Source organism: Macaca fascicularis, chromosome 17, assembly GCF_037993035.2.
Source record: "Macaca fascicularis isolate 582-1 chromosome 17, T2T-MFA8v1.1".
Lineage (NCBI taxonomy): Eukaryota > Metazoa > Chordata > Mammalia > Primates > Cercopithecidae > Macaca > Macaca fascicularis.
The window spans coordinates 5711924-5730182 of NC_088391.1; the positions used below are offsets into that span (position 1 = coordinate 5711924).

Below are 18259 nucleotides of genomic sequence, written 5' to 3' on the forward strand. Positions count from 1 at the left end.
GGTATGGAATTTCTAAGTTTCTCTTGGATTACCAGTGTTCTGATTTCTTTGAAACTGGACTATATTTAGAACCTATTGTGTTCTAAGATAAGGAAAGTGACAATTTTAAGCTATGATATAATCATAAGAAGTACAGAATAAATCATGTAACGTTGGAATGTGTTCTTTAAGCTGGTAGAGTATGTCGTCTTTCTTCGTTACTCAAAACTAGCTATTGATCAGGAGCATGGTACACTTTTAAATTGCATTGATTGTTTGGCAAAAAAAATAGTCTTTTACTTGTCGGTTGTTAAATATGGTTGTTTTACCTTCTTTCCCCCAACCCCTTGCCCCAAATCTGTTCTGTGACCCTTACTGATTTTCAACGCTGTTGTGTAGAATTCAACCAAAGCGCCTCTCAAGAGATCAAACGTGGAGAAGGTGACTAACGTACAGATCCTGGTGTTGTTTGGTATCCTGTTGGTCATGGCCTTGGTGAGCTCGGCGGGGGCCCTGTACTGGAACAGGTCTCACGGCGAAAAGAACTGGTACATCAAGAAGATGGGTAAGTGTCGGGGTGGGTTGCTTGCTCCAGTGGAAGAAAACCATTCTTGAGACATTCTTGCAGGTGTGGTTGATGTGTGGTGTCCCTGCCGTCCTTCTGTTCCCTTCGGTTACTGTACATAATGCCAGCCCTCCAAGGAGAATTGAGATTAGGATTGTGACGAAGCGAAGATAGGCACATTTGGGAATTGTTTTATACTCAAATGGTTATTTTTAAACTCTGCGTTAAAGTATTTTCTTAGTAGTTGCCCTAGGAATTACAACGTATTTCCTAATTTATCCAAATCTACTTTTGATTAATACTAACTTAATTCTAGTAAAATACAGAAACGTTACTCCAGGTGTACCTCCATTTCCTCTCCTGCTTGGTGCTATCATTGTTATATTCCATTTATCTGTGTCGTCAACTCCAAAATACAGTGTTATAATAATCTATGTCTCTTAAAGAAGCTAAGGGAAAAAAGAAAAAAGCATATTGCTAGGGTTTTTTGTTTGTTTGTTTGTTTTGTTTTGGTTGTTGTTGTTGTTGTTTTGAGACGGAGTCTCGCTCTGTCACCCAGGCCGGAGTGCAGTGGTGCAATCTCGGCTCACTGCAACCTCCACCTCCTAGGTTCAAGCGATTCTCCTGCCTCAGCCTCTTGAGTAGCTGGGACTATAGGCATGTGCCAACATGCCTGGATAATTTTTGTATTTTTAGTAGAGACAGAGTTTCACCATGTTGGCCAGGCTAGTCTCGAACTCCTGACCTCAGGCAATCCACCTGCCTCGGCCTCCCAAAGTGCTGGGATTACAAGGGTGAGCCACCGCACCCGGTCAGGATTGTTGTTTTTTTTTTTTTTTTTTTTTTTTTTTTGAGACGGAGTCTTGCTCTGTTGCCCAGGCTGGAGTGCAGTGGCGCGATCTCGGCTCACTGCAAGCTCCGCCTCCCGGGTTCACGCCATTCTCCTGCCTCAGCCTCCCGAGTAGCTGGGACTACAGGCGCCCACAACCGCGCCCGGCTAATTTTTTGTATTTTTAGTAGAGACGGGGTTTCACCGTGGTCTCGATCTCCTGACCTTGTGATCCGCCCGCCTCGGCCTCCCAAAGTGCTGGGATTACAGGGGTGAGCCACCGCGCCCGGCAGGATTGTTTTATATTAACATATTTACTTACCATTTCCAGGTCTCTCTCTTCATTTCTTCCTGTGGATTTGAGTTAACAGCTGGTGCCATTTCTTTGCTTCATGTATCTTCATTCTCTCCCTACTCCTTTGTACTGTCATATATATTACATCTGTATATAAGTTCAACAATGCAATTTTATGATGCTTTTCGCAATTGCTTTTTTAAAATTGAGAATATATAAGTATACTATCTTTCATAAATACTATAGAATTACCATTACTAGTGTCCTTTGTTTATGTGGATTTTAATTATTGTCTGGTATCTCTTTCATCCTGGAGAGCTTCTTTAGTATTTCTTGTATTTGTAATTGTCAGGTAGACATTTGTTTATACCTTAGAGATATTTGTAACTGTTGGAACTTAGAGATCTTGTTTAGAAACTCCTTAATTCTACAGGAGAACAGGAGAGCAAAGTAATATGTCAGGAAGAAAAGCAACCAGCAGGAAAAGTGGAAGGCTTGGTAGTGAGTAGGAAGTGAAGGGATTGTGGAAAGGTAAAATTACTGGCCAGCGTATGCCTGCTTCTCCTGTACCTTCCCAGCTCCTTGGCTTTCCGTCACAGCCACCCTCCAGAGCTCTAAATCGGAATCATACTACCACCATTTGATGTAATTTCCTGGGAAAAAACCCAATAACTGTGGTTTGGAGCCATTACAAATTCTCAATCCCTCTGATCCTAACCTGCTCCTATCTTTATTCTCATTCTAGTTCCCTTCACAGATAGCTTTAATACCAGTTAAACCCTGTTGCAGCGTTTTCCTTAAGCCTCTTGCTAAGTTAAGAAGATCTCACTACTTTACCCTTCAAGCAGAAGATCGTGGCTGTCAAGGAAAGAACCTCCCTTTTGATGCCCCCAGACCTTCTGCCCCTCTCCCGCCCTCATTCTCTGTTCCTCCTGGAGCTGATGCTGCCTCTGCTGTGGACTCCATCCCCTAGGGTCCTGTTCCATCCTTAGGGATCTCGTTCCTTCCAGATATCCCTTCTCTTATCTTTAGTCAGGCTCAAGACTTCTCCTCTTTGTCTGCTTCTCTTGTTCACACTTTTGTCCGTCTTTCCAGCTCTTTGGAGTATCCCCAATATACATGTACCTTAGTGAGACTGTAGGTATTCCTTACAACCATTTCAAAGGCCTGTCTTCTTTTCTACATTCTTTCAAGTTTGCTTCTTTTCTCTGTTCTTCAAAACTTGACACCAGCATTTCTTCTTCCGGATGGCCTTCAGTGACCGTGCCCTCCCATTGGAAAGCCCCCTCTGTTGGTTCCCGCCACGCCCTGTGAGCCTCTCTTTAGTAGATGCCTCCTGCTGTGCAGTTGCACTGTGGGGCCTCTGTGCCTCCTACGGAAAGCAGCCTTGGAACTCACAGTTCATGACATACAGGAGGTGCTCAATCACTGTTTGAACATGAATCTCTAAGTAAGCCAATAGACTCTGGTTGTGAACACCTTTCACATACTCTGGTTTCCTTCCACAGACACCACCTCAGATAATTTTGGATACAACCTGCTGACGTTCATCATTTTATACAACAATCTTATTCCCATCAGTCTGTTGGTGACTCTTGAGGTTGTGAAGTATACTCAAGCCCTTTTCATCAACTGGGTGAGTATGAAAGCAGAGTTGAGTCCCTATTTTCCAATGTTATTTCAGAGCTTTTGGCATTTCATTGAGCGCTCAAAAAAGAAGAACTATGTTCATTTACCATTATTAGGTCCAGGGGCTTAAACTGGCCGTACAGAGAACTGGCCAGGGATCCCCGGTGAGGGTGTTTTTGGGGAATGGAGAGGGCAGTGGTTCCTATTCGAGGGGTTGTTGTGAGGATGGGTCAGATGATGGGGTGGAATGCTGAGCCATCACCTGTCATCTGGCTGCACCTGCTATTGATGCTTTTAACATCTAGTTAGTGCTAAAGAAAAGACCTCTTGGGTGTGTTTACTGTAGTGGCCACTCGCATATCAAAATTCATTGTGACAGTCCACTTGGATTTGATTGTAAGGGTGGAGATAAGATTTTTAAAGGACTGCCATGGCCCTTAAGCAGTGGACTTCAGCAGCCAGTGTTTGTAGACCAGGCACTTTGATATGCATTTTTATTTGATCTTCACAACAATCCTGTCAACAAGGTCAGAATCGTGAGTTAGTCTAGGCTGTGAAATGATTATCTTGAAACCAAATCTCATATATATTATATAAATATAAATCATATATGTGTGTGTGTGTATATATGTATGTGTATATATATATATTTCTTTTTGAGATAAAGTCTTGCACTGTCGCCCAGGCCGGAGTGAAGTGGTGTGATCCCAGCTCACTGCAACCTCCATCTCTCGAGTTCAAGCAATTCTCATGCGTCAGCCTCCCCAAGCAGCTGGGATTACAGGCGTGTGCCACCATGCCTGGCTAATTTTTGTATTTTGAGTAAGGGCAGGGTTTCACCATGTTGGCCAGACTGGTCTCCAACTCCTGACCTCAAGTGGTCTGCCCACCTCGGCCTCCCAAAATGCTGGGATTACAGGCGTGAGCCACTGCGCCCAGTCAATTTTCTGTATATTAATTCTATGCTTCCCCTCAAATCACAGGGCTTCTCTATCCTAGTTGCCACTGCTTTTCACCCCAGAATTTGAAATTAGCATTTCTTTTTTTTTTTTCTTTTTTTTTTTTTTTTTTGAGACGGAGTCTCACTCTGTCGCCTAGGCTGGAGTGCAGTGGCACTTTCTCGGCTTACTGCAAGCTCTGCCTCCCAGGTTCACGCCATTATCCTGCCTCAGCCTCCTGAGTAGCTGGGACTACAGGCTCCAGCCACGATGCCTGGCTAATTTTTTTGTATTTTTTTAGTAGAGACAGGGTTTCACTGTGTTAGCCAGGATGGTCTCGATCTCCTGACCTCGTGATCCGCCCACCTCGGCCTCCCAAAGTGCTGGGATTACAGGCGTGAGCCACTGCCCTCGGCCAAAATTAGCATTTCTATTAAAATAAAAGTGTTTTAAATGACCCGTTCTTAGCTTCTTTTCTGTGTTCATCTGAATGAAGGATTAATGGTATATATTTTCTGAAATCCTGTCTCTTGTTCTCTCTCTCTCAGGACACAGATATGTATTATATAGGAAACGATACTCCTGCCATGGCCAGGACATCAAACCTTAATGAAGAGCTTGGGCAGGTGAAAAAGCCTCTTTGGGAATTTTGGGAATGGTGACATGAGCATGAGGGGACATGAGTGTTAGCAGAAGAACCGTGGAGAGATTTTGCAAACATGCCTCTCCATGAACATGGCTAGAACATCTGAAGAGCTATATAATACTTTTGACTGTGCCATTAGATATAAGCGTTACTCGGTTTTGTCTTGCTTCTTGAGACACAGCCATATCGTATTACCCAGAAGGAACCTACAAAAAAAAAAAAAAGTAATGTAAAAAATACAGTGCAACATCATTTGGAACCCTTAAAACAGTATTATCAGGAGCAAATGACAGGGAAAACGATGGCTAAGATACTCAGATATTGAGTAACCCTTCAAAACGTGTTGGGGCCAATTTAAAGGACATGCATTTCTCGCATGTTCTGGATTTTGTCTCTGGAATATTCTAGGGAACAGTATCTTTTGCACCTTTACCCCTGAACTCCTCTTGCCTTTACTAAGTTATGCTTTGCATTATGTCTGTGTCTGACATTGAAATTCCTGTAAGGAATAACCTCTTTTTAAATGTTTTAATTTAATTTAATTTCTTTTTTCAACTTTTATTTTAGATTCAGAGGGTACCTGTGCAGGTTTTTTATGTGGGTGTATTATGTGATGCTGAGGTTTGGAGTATGAATGATACCATCACTCAGATACCTGAGCCTAGTACCCAACAGTTTTTCAACGCTTTTCCCCAAACCTGTCTAGTAGTCCCCAGTGTTTGTTGTTCCCATATTTATGTCCTTGAGTATGCAATGTTTAGCTCCCACTTAGTAAGTGAGAACATGCAGTATTTGGCTTTCTGTTCTTGCATTAATTCACTTAAGATAATGGCCTCCAGCTCCATGCATGTTGCTGCAAAGAACATGATTTCGTTTTTTTTTTTTTTTTTTTTTCTGGCTGTGTATTCCATGGTGTGTACGTACCACATTTTCTTTATCCAATCCACTGTTGATGGGCATCTAGGTTGAGTCCATGTCTTTGCTGTTGTGAATAGTGCTGTGAAAAACATGTGTCTTTTTGGTAGAACGATTTGTTTTCTTTTGGATACATATCCAGTAACAGGATTGCAGGTCAAATGGTAGTTCTGTATTAAGTTCCTTGAGAAATCTGCACACTGCTTTCCACAGTGTGGAACTAATGTGGAGGCTGAACTAATTTGCACTCCCACCAATAGTGGATAAGTGGTCCCTTTTCCGTGCAGCATTGCCAGCGTCTGTTGTTTTTTGACTTTTTAATGATACCCATTCTGACTGGTGTGAGATGGTATCTCATTGCGGTTTTGAATTGCACTTCTCTGATGATTAGTGATGTGGAGCATTTTTTCGTATGTTTTTTGGCCACTTGTATGTTTCTTTGGAGGATGTCTGTTCATGTCTTTTGCTCTTTTTTTTAATGGGGTTGTTTGGTTTTTGCTTGTTCAGTTGTTTAAGTTGCTTATAGATTCTGGATGTGAGACCTTTGTCAGATGTATAGTTTGCAAATATTTTCTCCCATTCTCTAGGTTGTCTGTTTACTCTGCTCGTAGTTTCTTTTGTTGTCCAGAAGCTCTTTAGTTTAATTAGGTCCTACTTGTTGATTTTTAAGGACTAACCTCTTTTGAATGCCTTGCCGTTAAAGATTTTGGTTTCATTTCATACACCCTATTGAAACCCACCAGGAACCCTAAGGGGAGGGTGCTGTACCTTCATTTTATAGAGAAGGAAAGGAGTAACTTATCAAAGGACACCTGGTTATTCAGCGTCAGACTGGGGACTTCGGGTTGTCTGTAGAGATCTGGCCTTCCCAAGCTTCCCTGCCTGGTGAAGGAACATTACCATGTTCCATCTCCCCTGCTCCTCAGTGTCCCTCTGTGAAAATGCAGGAGACGTGGCTCATCCATCTGAGGGTTAGAAAAACTCCCTATGGAGGTAGGCTTGCTTTCTTCGTTTCTCTTTCCTCAAGGATAGAGTGAATTCTGTGGTGGTTTTTGTGTATCATTTTTGAGTTTATTGCCAGAAAACTGAGGCTCAAATTTGTAGATTAAAATAGACCTTTGTAGACAAAAAAAGCAGGTGATTGTTTCTTTGATATAATTTTCCAAACCTACTTAATATTTGCTTTGTCTTTCCTTAAATTGTGTATATTCTATGAGTGCTCTTAAATTCTTAGTATAATAGGATGGATTGTTATTACAGAGAATGTCCTTGGCACAGAGCACAAATCCTGCCACTGCCTTTGGTGCTCTGGTCACATAGGGCTGGGTACAGCACCCAGAGCAGGCCTTGGACCTTGGGCTTTCAATCCTCATTTTTTTTTTTCTTATGTTCTCTCATTCTAGAATGGCTTTGTCATTTCCTTTATCTGTTGGTAAAATCCTTCTCCTGTAAGAATCAGTGAGTTCTTGGTGCATATCAGGCTAAATTTGCCTCCTCTTTGAACTCTTCTCCAGTTTTCCGGGCTTGGTTAGTCTGTTTTCTATGTTCCCATAACAGTCTTTCCAAACATAAATACAGTAAAATAAGGGGTGTGAGTGATGTAGTGTCCATTTCTCTCTGGAGACTTTGTGAGGGTGTGGGTGTGCCCTAGACAAGGTCTTTGGTTGCCTTTGTTAGTTTAGCACAGTGCACAGTATATAATTGTCTGCAGGTGTCATTGAACTCGACCTGAATAATTCAAGGATTGAAAGTACCCGTGGATGCTTCAGTAATTCATCCTAATTGAGGGTATGGGAACGTTTGCATGGGGAAGAAGTTTTGAGTTGGTACTTTAAGGACAAGTTAAAATTTAGTAGGCAAAGTGATAGCAAATCTTGATAAGCCCTTATTATAAAATGTTCATTTTTAATTTTTTTTTTTTTTTTGAGACAAAGTTTCGCTCTTGTCGCCCAGGCTGGAGTGCAATATTTGTTTATATCATGATCTCAGCTCACTGCAACCTCTGCCTCCTGGGTTCAAGTGATTCTTCTGCCTCAGCCTCCTGAGTGGCCAGAATTGCAGGCACCTGCCACCATGCCCGGCTAATTTTTTTCGTATTTTTAGTAGAGATGATGTTTTGCCATGTTGGCGAGGCTGGTCTCAAACTCCTGACCTCAGGTGATCCACCTGCCTTGGCGTTCCAAAGTGCTGGGATTACAGGTGTGAGCCACTGCACCTGGCCTTTAATTTTTTATATGATATTTTAATTTTCTTGAGAATGCAGAAAGAATCCCTGCTTACTAAAAGGCAGATTCTACTAAATTTTCCATACCCCTAGACTTACTGCATATAAAAATGTGTTTAAAGTATAAATTACCCCTAGGGTACTAATATTATATTTAGAGGTAGTATTTGACTTCTTTAGGAGCTTGAATACTTGAAGTCCCTTTGATCGTTTTCAAAAAACTTCCCAGTGTATTTGTCTATATTGTATCATTAAGAAAAATTACTGAGTAAGCAATTCATGTAATGAGTCCCTCTTCTATACAACAGTAAAACGCTGCTTCCCTAGGCCAGTTCTCTGGGATCTCTGGAAGGTATCTACCACTTAGCAAGTCCTGAGGCCTCTTTGGAAGACTACTGAGAAACCGGAGATTCCTCTGGAGGCAATTCTGTTAATTCCTCTCCCTTGCTAATCCATGACATCATTTCTCAAATGTTACATGTAGAGTGATAGTGCATATAAACCAGTAGCACATCATTCAGTCAGAGCTGTTATTGCAGCTCCGTCTGCATATTTCGATACACTTTGACTATATAATTAGTTATGGAAGAAGGTTTGTTAAGTGGTCTAAACATTAAAGTATTAATATATTTTTTGTTATTAATTTGCTTGCTTTAAGCAAATCTACCCGTTTCATACAGGTTTTGAAAAATATAGAGGGGAAGACTTCATTTGTTGATCTTTGCATCTCAATACTTCCTGATGTATATTTCTTTTATTCTTTGATTTAGGTGAAATATCTCTTTTCTGACAAGACTGGAACGCTTACGTGCAATATCATGAACTTCAAGAAGTGCAGCATTGCCGGAGTAACCTATGGGTCAGTGTTTATCACTTACTGAAAATTTACTTGTAGTCTTTCAAGTAAGTAAGTTTATTTTTAGCTACTTAGTCAAATATCTTGACTTACTGATGATTTGAAAGGATAAAGATCCTTTCAAAATTAAAAAAAAATCGAAATCCTTTACAATAGATTTAGATATGTAGTTACTATGGAATGCGTTTATAGCTGAATGGATCCCAAATTAAACTCAGAACAGTTAAAACATGGTTTATTTCTGACCGGGCGCAGTGGCTCACACCTGTAATCCCAGCACTTTGGGAGGCCGAGGCAGGTGGATTGCCTGAGGTTGGAAGTTTGAGATCAACCTAGCTAACATGATGAAACCCTGTCTCTACTAAAAATACAGTATTAGCTGGGCATTGTTGCATGCACCTGTAATCCCAGCTACTCGGGAGGCTGAGGCAGGAGAATCGCTTGAACTCGGGAGGCAGGGGTTGCAGTGAGCCAGAATCGCACCACTGCACTTCAGCCTGGGTGACAGAGTGAGACTCCATCTCAAAACAAACAAACAAACAAACAACAACAACAACAACAAAAGTGGTTTATTTCTGCAATTAACTTGGTAAGAAGTCCCTGAGAATCTGTAAGTTTGTATATCTAATCTAAGAATTATACATTTACTCAGGTTTTGATCAGAATGTCTGTCTTTTGATCACAGTTTTGTGACCACTCTGTTTTCCCTTTCTTTGGCAGTCACTTCCCAGAATTGGCAAGAGAGCCGTCCTCAGATGACTTCTGGTAAGTAGATTCTAGCACTTCTTGACACTTCAGTGGAAAAGCCTGTGGAATAGTTTTTATTTATTTATTTACATTTTTAGAGACAGCCTCACTCTATTGCACAGGATGGAGTGCAGTGATACAGTCATAGCTCACTGTAGTCGTGAACTCCTGGGTTCAAGTGATCCTCCTGCCTCAGCCTCCTGCGTAACTAAAACTACAGGCAAGCGCCACCGTGCCTGACTAATTTTGTAATTTTTTGTAGAAATGAGGTCTCACTATGTTGCCCAGGCTGGTCTCAAACTCCTGGCCTCAAGCCGTCCTCCTGCTGTGTCTTCCCAACGTGCTGGGATTACACGTGTGAGAAACCAGGCTCGCCCTCGAATAATTTTATTAGCATTTCTCACCTTCCTATTTTTTTATGTAAATAAAAGTTGCATATATGTTATTTTGAAAGAAAACCAGATAAAATTTAAGGATGAACATGGTTTGAAAAGTCCGGAGATACTACAGGACTTTTACCAAAAAATCGACTGCCCTTGGTTCAGTACTTCCCACTCACTCCCTATTCCCTGGAGGCAGTCAACCTCAGTGCTTTTGCTTTTTAAAAAATTTTATTTTTATATTTCAAGGTAATATTTATATTAATTTTTAAATTAAAGACATTTAGGCTGGGTGCAGTGGCTCACACTTGTAATCCCAGCACTTTGGGAGGCCAAGGCAGGCAGATCATTTGAGGTCAGGGTTCAAGACCAGCCTGGCAAACATGATGAAACCCTGTCTCTACTAAAAATACAAAAATTAGCCGGGTATGGTGGTGGGCGCCTGTAATCCTAGTTACTCAGGAGGCTAAGGCAGGAGAACCAGTTGAACTCAGGAGGCAGAGGTTGCAGTGAGCCAAGATCGTGCCACTGCACTCCAGCCTGAGTGCACAGCAAGACTCTGTCTCAAAAAAAAAAAAAAAAAAGAAAGACAAATTAAAAACATTTAGACATTATTCTACTTTTTACCGTGGATGATGAGAGTTTATCTCCTACTCTTGCTCCGCCCCCTTTGGAAGCATTTCAGATTTTCTGTACCTCCTTAGGCATATGCCATTTCAACCATGAAGCTTTGGGCAGGTTTTAAAATGTTTCCTTTTTTTTTTGTTTTTGAGATGGAGTCTCGCTCTATCTCCCAGGCTGGAGTGCAGTGGCATCGTCTTGGCTCACTGCAAGCTCCGCCTCCCGGGTTCATGCCGTTGTCCTGCCTCAGCCTCCCGAGTAGCTGGGACTACAGGCGCCCGCCACCACGCCCGGCTAATTTTTTGTATTTTTAGTAGAGACGGGATTTCACCGTGTTGGCCAGAATGGTCTTGATCTCCTGACCTCGTGATCTGGACCTCCCAAAGTGAATTTTTTCCATTATTTTGGACATTCAGTGGACCACTAGTGAGCCATTTCTGTCTCTGAATTTCCTCTTCTTGATTCTCAGCAGTGTCTTTGTATTATTTCTATGATAGTTTTCCTCCTCTCCAGCTTCCCTGTTCCCTCTGCATCTCTTGATAGTCAGATATTGAATCTCTTGGGTTGATCCTCCAATTTTGTTATCATTCTCTCTCATTTTCCATATTTTTTTTGTTTTACTTCCTGGTATTTTTTTCACCTTGATCTTCTATCCTTTATCATGAGGTTTTCGTATGATCTCACTTTCGGTTTTTGAAAGCATTCCCTTAACGTTGCTTTTGCATTCTGTGTTTTCTCTGCTCTCCTCTCCCACCCTCCCTACCGCTCACCCGTGGTGTTTTGATTTGTTTTCTATAGGCTTTCTTCAAAAACCTGGTGATCATTAGCTGTGTGCTCAGATATTTTTATTTCTTTTTGTCTAAAATATGTGTAACATAATATTTATCGTTTGACTCTTTTAAATGTACAATTCAGTTGCACTAAGTATATTCATAGTGTTTTGCAGCCATCCGCACCATTCATTTCTAGAACTTTTTCATCTGAAGCCCTATCTATTCAACAAAAATTCTTCATTGCTGCCTGCCTCCAGACCCTAGTAACCACCACTCTGTTTTCTGTCTCTATGAGTTTGCCTGTTCTAGGTACCTCATGCAAGTGAAATTGTACAGTATTTGTGTTTTTGTGTTTGGCGTATTTCCCTTAGCATGTCTTCAGGGTTCATCCATGTTGTAGAATGTGTCAGAATCTTTTCCCTTTGGAAGGCTGAGTAATGTTCGATTGCGTGTATATGCCACGCATTGTTTATCCCGTCATCTGTTCATGGGCATTTGTGTTGCTTCCACCTTTTGGCTACTGTGAATAATGCTGCTGTGAACATTGACATACAGGTATCTGTTTCAGTCCCCCCTTTCCATTCTTGGGGGTATACACCTAAACATGGAATTACTGGGTCATATGGTAATTCTGTGTTTAACTTTTTGAGGAAAAACCTTGCTATTTTTCATAGCAGAGCCAACATTTGACATTCCTGCCAGCAGTGCACAAGGGTTTCACTTTATCCACATCCTTGCCAACGCTTGTGATTTTTCAGGTTTTGTTTGTTTTATAGTAGCCATCCTAATGGGTGTGAAGTGGCACCTTATTGTAGTTTTGATTCCTGTTTCCCTTATAAAGAGTGATGCTGTCTGTCTGCGTGTGTTTTAAAGCTTATACACAAGAAACCTGATTGCTAGGGCTGTGTGTGGAGTGGGGACCCTGTGGTTGATGACTGATTGCCTTCCCGGAGAATGATCAGCCAGGACCCATGATTGTGTTAAGGGATCCCTGGATGTCAGTGTCTGTGGGTCTTTCTTGTCAGCCGGTCAGCTTTCTTTTCATAAAAAGAACTTTCTAGTTTCCTGCCAAGGGCTATAAATTTGGTCTAACTGTTTTGGAAGCTGTGTGGAGGCAGCGGGCCAGTGATTGTACCTTTCAGCATATATAGAATTTCATTTAAAACACTGTTTTGGGAGGTTGCCCCAGCCTATCCACATGTGTGCCTGTGTGCCCAGTGTCCCTGGGCTCAGGACTACTCTGGTTTAATTTCTGTAAAAGATAAGTTTTTTTTTTCTGGCTGTGGAAAGTTCGGTTGTCTGGCTGCATGGGATGTGAGAGGATTCTTGAAGTGTTTCACAAGTGGACGTGGAAGCTGTGCCATCTTCCTCCTTCCCTGTACCTCACAGGTGCCTTGTACTGCCATTTGTTCCACCTTCCCAGCACTCTGTTGAGGGCATCAGCTTGCATTATAGGTGCTCCCCCTTGCAAGCTGTTGGTTGCTGTTTTCTGTGCTGTACTACACTCTGATACCTATTTCGAGTGAAGACTGACATACACTCTGCTGTCATGTCTTCTTTCATTGTCTTTGTCTTGACAATGATGAAATTTCAGGAGGGGGCCAGATGCAGTGGCTCATGCCTGTAATCCCAGCATTTTGGGAGGCCGAGGCAGGTGGATCACATGAGGTCAGGAGTTTGAAACCAGCCTGACCAACATGGCAAAACCCTGTCTCTACTAAAAATACAAAATTAGCCAGGTGTGATGGTGGGCATGTGTAATCCCGGCTACTTGGGAGACTGAGGCAGGAGAATTGCTTGAACGTGCAAGGTGAAGGTTGCAGTGAGCCGAGATCACGCCATTGCACTCCAGCCTGGGCAACAAGAGTGAAACTTTATCCCAATAAATAAATAAATAAATAAATAAATAAATAATTTTTTTTTTTTTTTTTTTTTTTTTTTTTTGAGACGGAGTCCCGCTCTGTCGCCCAGGCTGGAGTGCAGTGGCCAGATCTCAGCTCACTGCAAGCTCCGCCTCCTGGGTTCACGCCCGTTCTCCTGCCTCAGCCTCCCGAGTAGCTGGGACTACAGGCGCCCGCCACCTCGCCCGTCTAGTTTTTTGTATTTTTTAGTAGAGACGGGGTTTCACCGTGTTAGCCAGGATGGTCTCGATCTCCTGACCTCGTGATCCGCCCATCTCGGCCTCCCAAAGTGCTGGGATTACAGGCTTGAGCCACCGCGCCCGGCCCATAAATAAATATTTTTAAAAAATTCAGGAGGGAGTGGAGATAAATGAATATACAGTTGGTTCTTCACATTTTCTTCAGTGTGATAGCTCACAGCCATCATATCGTTTCCTTTCTTGTAATTATTTGTTGTCTTCCGTCTCCTACATATGAGCTCTGGCCATAAATGGCTGCATGTATACAGTGCAATACTTCCTCTTGTTTTATTTGCTTTGAGCAGACACTCTTGGAAGTTCTCTCGGGTAGAAGTGACTCAGGGGCCAGCTGAAATGACAGTCATAGTCTTGATCCCTGGCTTCTGTTTCTTCTCCTTGTAACTATTGTTCCTCGTAACTGTTGTTCTTTACAATAACTCGTGAAATATTTTATTTATAGTAAACTCCAGGATTAATTGTTTTGAGGTTTGAAATAATAATACAGAATTCCAAGCCTTTGAAAGTTTAATGTGAATTCCTACAGGACTTTAGGTATGGTTCTTCTGGAAGGCAGATTCTTTCCAGGTTTGGGTTAACTTAACAGAAACTTTTGAATTGGATACATTTTCTCTGTTCTCTCTTACAGTCGGATGCCTCCTCCCTGTAGTGATTCCTGTGACTTTGATGACCCCAGGCTGTTGAAGAACATTGAGGATCGCCATGTAAGTGCTCTGTTTTACTTTGAAGACAGCAAACAGCTTACTATGCACCTTTCTTATAGATACGCGTGTAGTATTTTGCAAGTTGCAGTTTTAGAGGCCGGGAAAAGTCTCAGTTTGATGGTGTGAGTCCTTCTGAGAAGTGATCTGAGATGCTTTGTGGTGAATACTGTGCATGAATTAGTGTATTTCAATACATGATGACTTTGTAAAGTATCACACCAAGATCAAGACAAGTCTTACCACAGAATTCTGTAACAGTTCCAATTGCTGTTGCTTTGTAAGATTTCTGCAGTACTATTTTGTCACAGTTGTGAATCTAAGAGGCCAAGTGTAATTGCATATCCTTTGACTAGGATACTTTAGGAAACAAAAGTAAGATCTATATAATAACAGGTAGCATTTATTGCATTCAACTGTGTGCCAGGCAACTAACATATGTTTCCTTCAACATTTTAGTCAACATCTGAATCACATCTGGGAGGTGACAAGGAAGTTAAATAAGAGATTAAATTGGCAAATAGTTGCCCAGCACATAAATGTAGAAATGAGCCTTAAACTTCGGTCTGTTAGATTTTTAACTATGACATCACACCACTTCAAATCAGTATTAGCTGCAGCATCGCATCAATTCACTGTTATTTTATTTATGTATGTATTTTTAATTTTTCTATAAGTTATTGGGGAACAGGTGGTATTTGGTTACATGAGTAAGTTCTTTAGTGGTGATTTGTGAGATTTTGGTGCACCCATCACCTGAGCAGTATACACTGCACCGTATTTGTAGTCTTTTATCCCTCGCCTCCCTCTCACCCTTCCCCCAAAGTCCCCATAGTCCACTGTGTCATTCTTATGCCTTTGCGTCCTCATAGCTTAGCTCCCACACATCAGTGAGAACATAGGATGTTTGGTTTTCCATTCCTGAATTACTTCACTTAGAGTAATAGTCTCCAGTCTCATCCAGGTCACTGCAAATGCTGTTTATTTGTTCCTTTTTATGGCTAAGAGGTATTCCATCATCTCTCTCTATATGTATATATACATGTGTATATATTATATATGTATATTTCACAATTTCTTTATCCACTCGTTGATTGATGGGCATTTGGGTTGATTCCACAATACTCAGTTGTGAATTTTACTGCTATAAACATGTGTGCAAGTATTTTTTCCTCTGGGAAGATACCTAGTAGTGGGATTGCTGGATTGAATGGTAGTTCTACTTTTAGTTCTTTAAGGAATCTCCACACTGTTTTCCATAGTGGCTGTTCTAGTTTACACTCCCACCTGTGGTATAGAAGTGTTTTCTGATCACCACATCCATGCCAACATCTATTGTTTTTGAGTTTTTCATTATGGCCATTCTTGCAGGAGTGAGGTGGTGTTGCACTGTGGTTTTGATTCGCATTTCCCTGATCATTAGCGATGCTGAGCGTTTTGTCATATGTTTGTTGGCCATTTGTATATCTTCTTTTAAGAATTGTCTATTCATTTTCTTAGCCCACTTTTTGATGGGATTGTTTGTTTTTTTTTCTTACTAATTTGTTTGAGTTTGTTGTAGTTTCTGGATATTAGTCCTTTGTCAGATGTAGAGATTGTGAAGATTTTCTCCCACTCTGTGGGTTGTCTGTTTACTCTGCTGACTGTTCCTTTTGCTGTGCAAAAACTCTTTAGTTTAATTAGGTCCCAGCTGTTTATCTTTGTTTTTATTGCATTTGCTTTTGGATTCTTGGTCATGAAATCCTTGCCTAAGCCAATGTCTAGAAGGGTAATTCACTGTTATTTTAAAGGCTACTCTGAAAAATGCCAACTTAGAAAATTATTCACTGATCAAAGCATTTCACAACTAGTTAAGTCAGTATAAATTAGATATCATATGATTTTTTTTCTGAAAAATGTCTAGATTTAAAATTAGGTAAACATGAGCAAAATTAAAACTTTATCTTTCCAAATTTCTGAAATTTTAAGAGACAGATATATTTAAGATTTTTCTAAGTTTTCATGAGGAAATCCTACTTTCCTCTATCACAGTTAGTACCCATTTGTTGCCAGCACTTCTGAAATGTGGGTGTGTACAGCTCACACACCCACAGGCTGTGATGCTGCTATCCCCACTCAGTTCTTGGTGAGGCTGGTGAAGTGGTCCAAGCCCACAGAGGATGCTGCTGGAGTCTATGTTCTGTTTCAGTCACAGACAGCTAGAGAATCCTTTCTTGGATTCTGATCTTAGAGGTAGATCCAGCTACTAGGCTAGAGGTTCTCCAAGCAGAAGAGTGGCGCCTCTGAAGAATCGTCTCTGCAGGAAGGTGTTTTTAATCAAAGATGTCAAAGAAACAAGTGTACTTTGAGCACTCGAGAGGAAACAAGTGTTTTCAACTAGTATTCAGGTCGCGGGTAACCACACAGGTGGGCAACTGAATATATCTGTTCAAGTTGGGATGGTGAATGGAAAAGGAGACAGTGGAAGGGTGACACAGGAGCTCCGGAGACTGTTCTCGGTCCAGTTTCACGAGTTTGCTTTCCTAGATCAACAAGGAGAAAGTAGCAAAGGAAATAAGATGAGCACAGTGTACGGAACATCACAGAATTCCAGTATTGGGCTAGGAATAGCAGCAAACTGTTGGATCCCCATTTACATCAGAGACTCATTTATTTATTCACTCATTTCGCAAACAGTTTAAGGACCTCATTTACATGAAATACCTTGCTGTCGGTACTAGGGGAAGAGATGATTTAAAAATACCCAAGGGATTCCTGTTCACTGGGGAAGCAGACATGGGAAATTCTTAGGAGTCATAGTATGCTTTTGCAGGATAGGTAAGGTGCAGCTGAGGAGGTGATTTTGGTTTGTGTAGACAGAGAGGAATCCCATTCTGTTTGGTGACTGTCGTGGCTACCATAACTGTTGACATGTGAGCAGTGTGGCCACCCACACAGAATGGTATTTGCACTGACATAAAGGTGGGATGCCGTAGAAACCCAGTGGCCTGGGGCAAATCTTTACTTGGAAAAGAGCTTCTTTGGGGACCCCCTACATGGTTCTGGGATCCTAGTGTTTGAAAGATTTCAATGCTTGGCTCAGTTAATTTCTGACTCTCGCTGGTGTTCTCTCCAAAGCTGGCCCGGGACTGGTGTTCTGGGTCCCTGTGAGGTTTTGGGGTTTTGACTGTCCATCTCACACTCTTCTTGAGCCTGTCCTCTGTTGATGTTTGAATGGAGATCTGAGCACAGCTAATACCTCTCCCATTGCCTTCCCCTGCCCACTGCTTTTTTCCTGACTCCTCCTTGGTGGCTGTGGTGAGTGGAAAGCACTTTAGGAAGAAATCTTACTGTTTATATAAGTCAGTGATCTTTCTTCTTCTTTCCTTTCCTCCTCATCGTCTGCCCTCCTGAGCCAAATTTCCTTTTAGTTTAGTGGAAAAGCCATTGAGAGTAGGGACAGGTGCAACCCCTGTGAAAAGGAAGCCCTGCCATGGAGACTTTATGATGACCATCCAAACACAGAGACTTCAAGGGCATTTTAATACTGGATACTCATAGAGTTTCAGTACAGGCATAATGAGGAATTGATTGATGGGTTTGGGAATTTATTTTCTAATTTTTAGTAAAAGCCTCCTAGCCTATGTGTACCATTTTTAAGCTTTCTTGGATCCTTGAGGCCTTCTGAGGTACTCTTCATCTTAGCTACTGTGTTAACTAAACTCTTTGACATTTAACTTCTAGCTCCACCATAATAATGAAGACCATAGAATAGGCTCTAATATTTTTCTTTGGGGAGATGTGGGATTGAATTAAATGTACCCACTGGATGTTTTTGAGCAGTTTAAAACCAGGGCCTATTAGATTATTTTGCCCTGGTTTTAAACTGCTTAAAAACATCCAATGTTTTTGTTCATTTTGCGAAAATATGTTTGTGGAGAGGGAAGAAGTATTTGAGGATTTGCGGCTGCACATGCCCCACATTCTCATCTATATTGTCTTGGGACTATTGACTAAAATTAAA

The 18259-nt window shown here is 41.5% G+C and overlaps 1 protein-coding gene across 5 annotated transcripts in view; it reads left to right on the top strand.

Annotated features, from left to right (window-relative positions):
- The window catches only part of ATP8A2 (ATPase phospholipid transporting 8A2), a 651919-nt gene that overhangs the window by 184798 nt on the left and 448862 nt on the right, over positions 1–18259 (top strand). For all 5 annotated transcript variants that reach the window (XM_045376972.2, XM_045376974.2, XM_065533079.2 and 2 more), the window contains 6 exons: positions 379–544; positions 3177–3304; positions 4784–4861; positions 8791–8879; positions 9597–9641; positions 14184–14259. In XM_045376972.2, coding sequence (XP_045232907.2) covers positions 379–544; positions 3177–3304; positions 4784–4861; positions 8791–8879; positions 9597–9641; positions 14184–14259 — 582 coding nt within the window. The remainder of the gene's footprint in view (positions 1–378; positions 545–3176; positions 3305–4783; positions 4862–8790; positions 8880–9596; positions 9642–14183; positions 14260–18259) is intronic.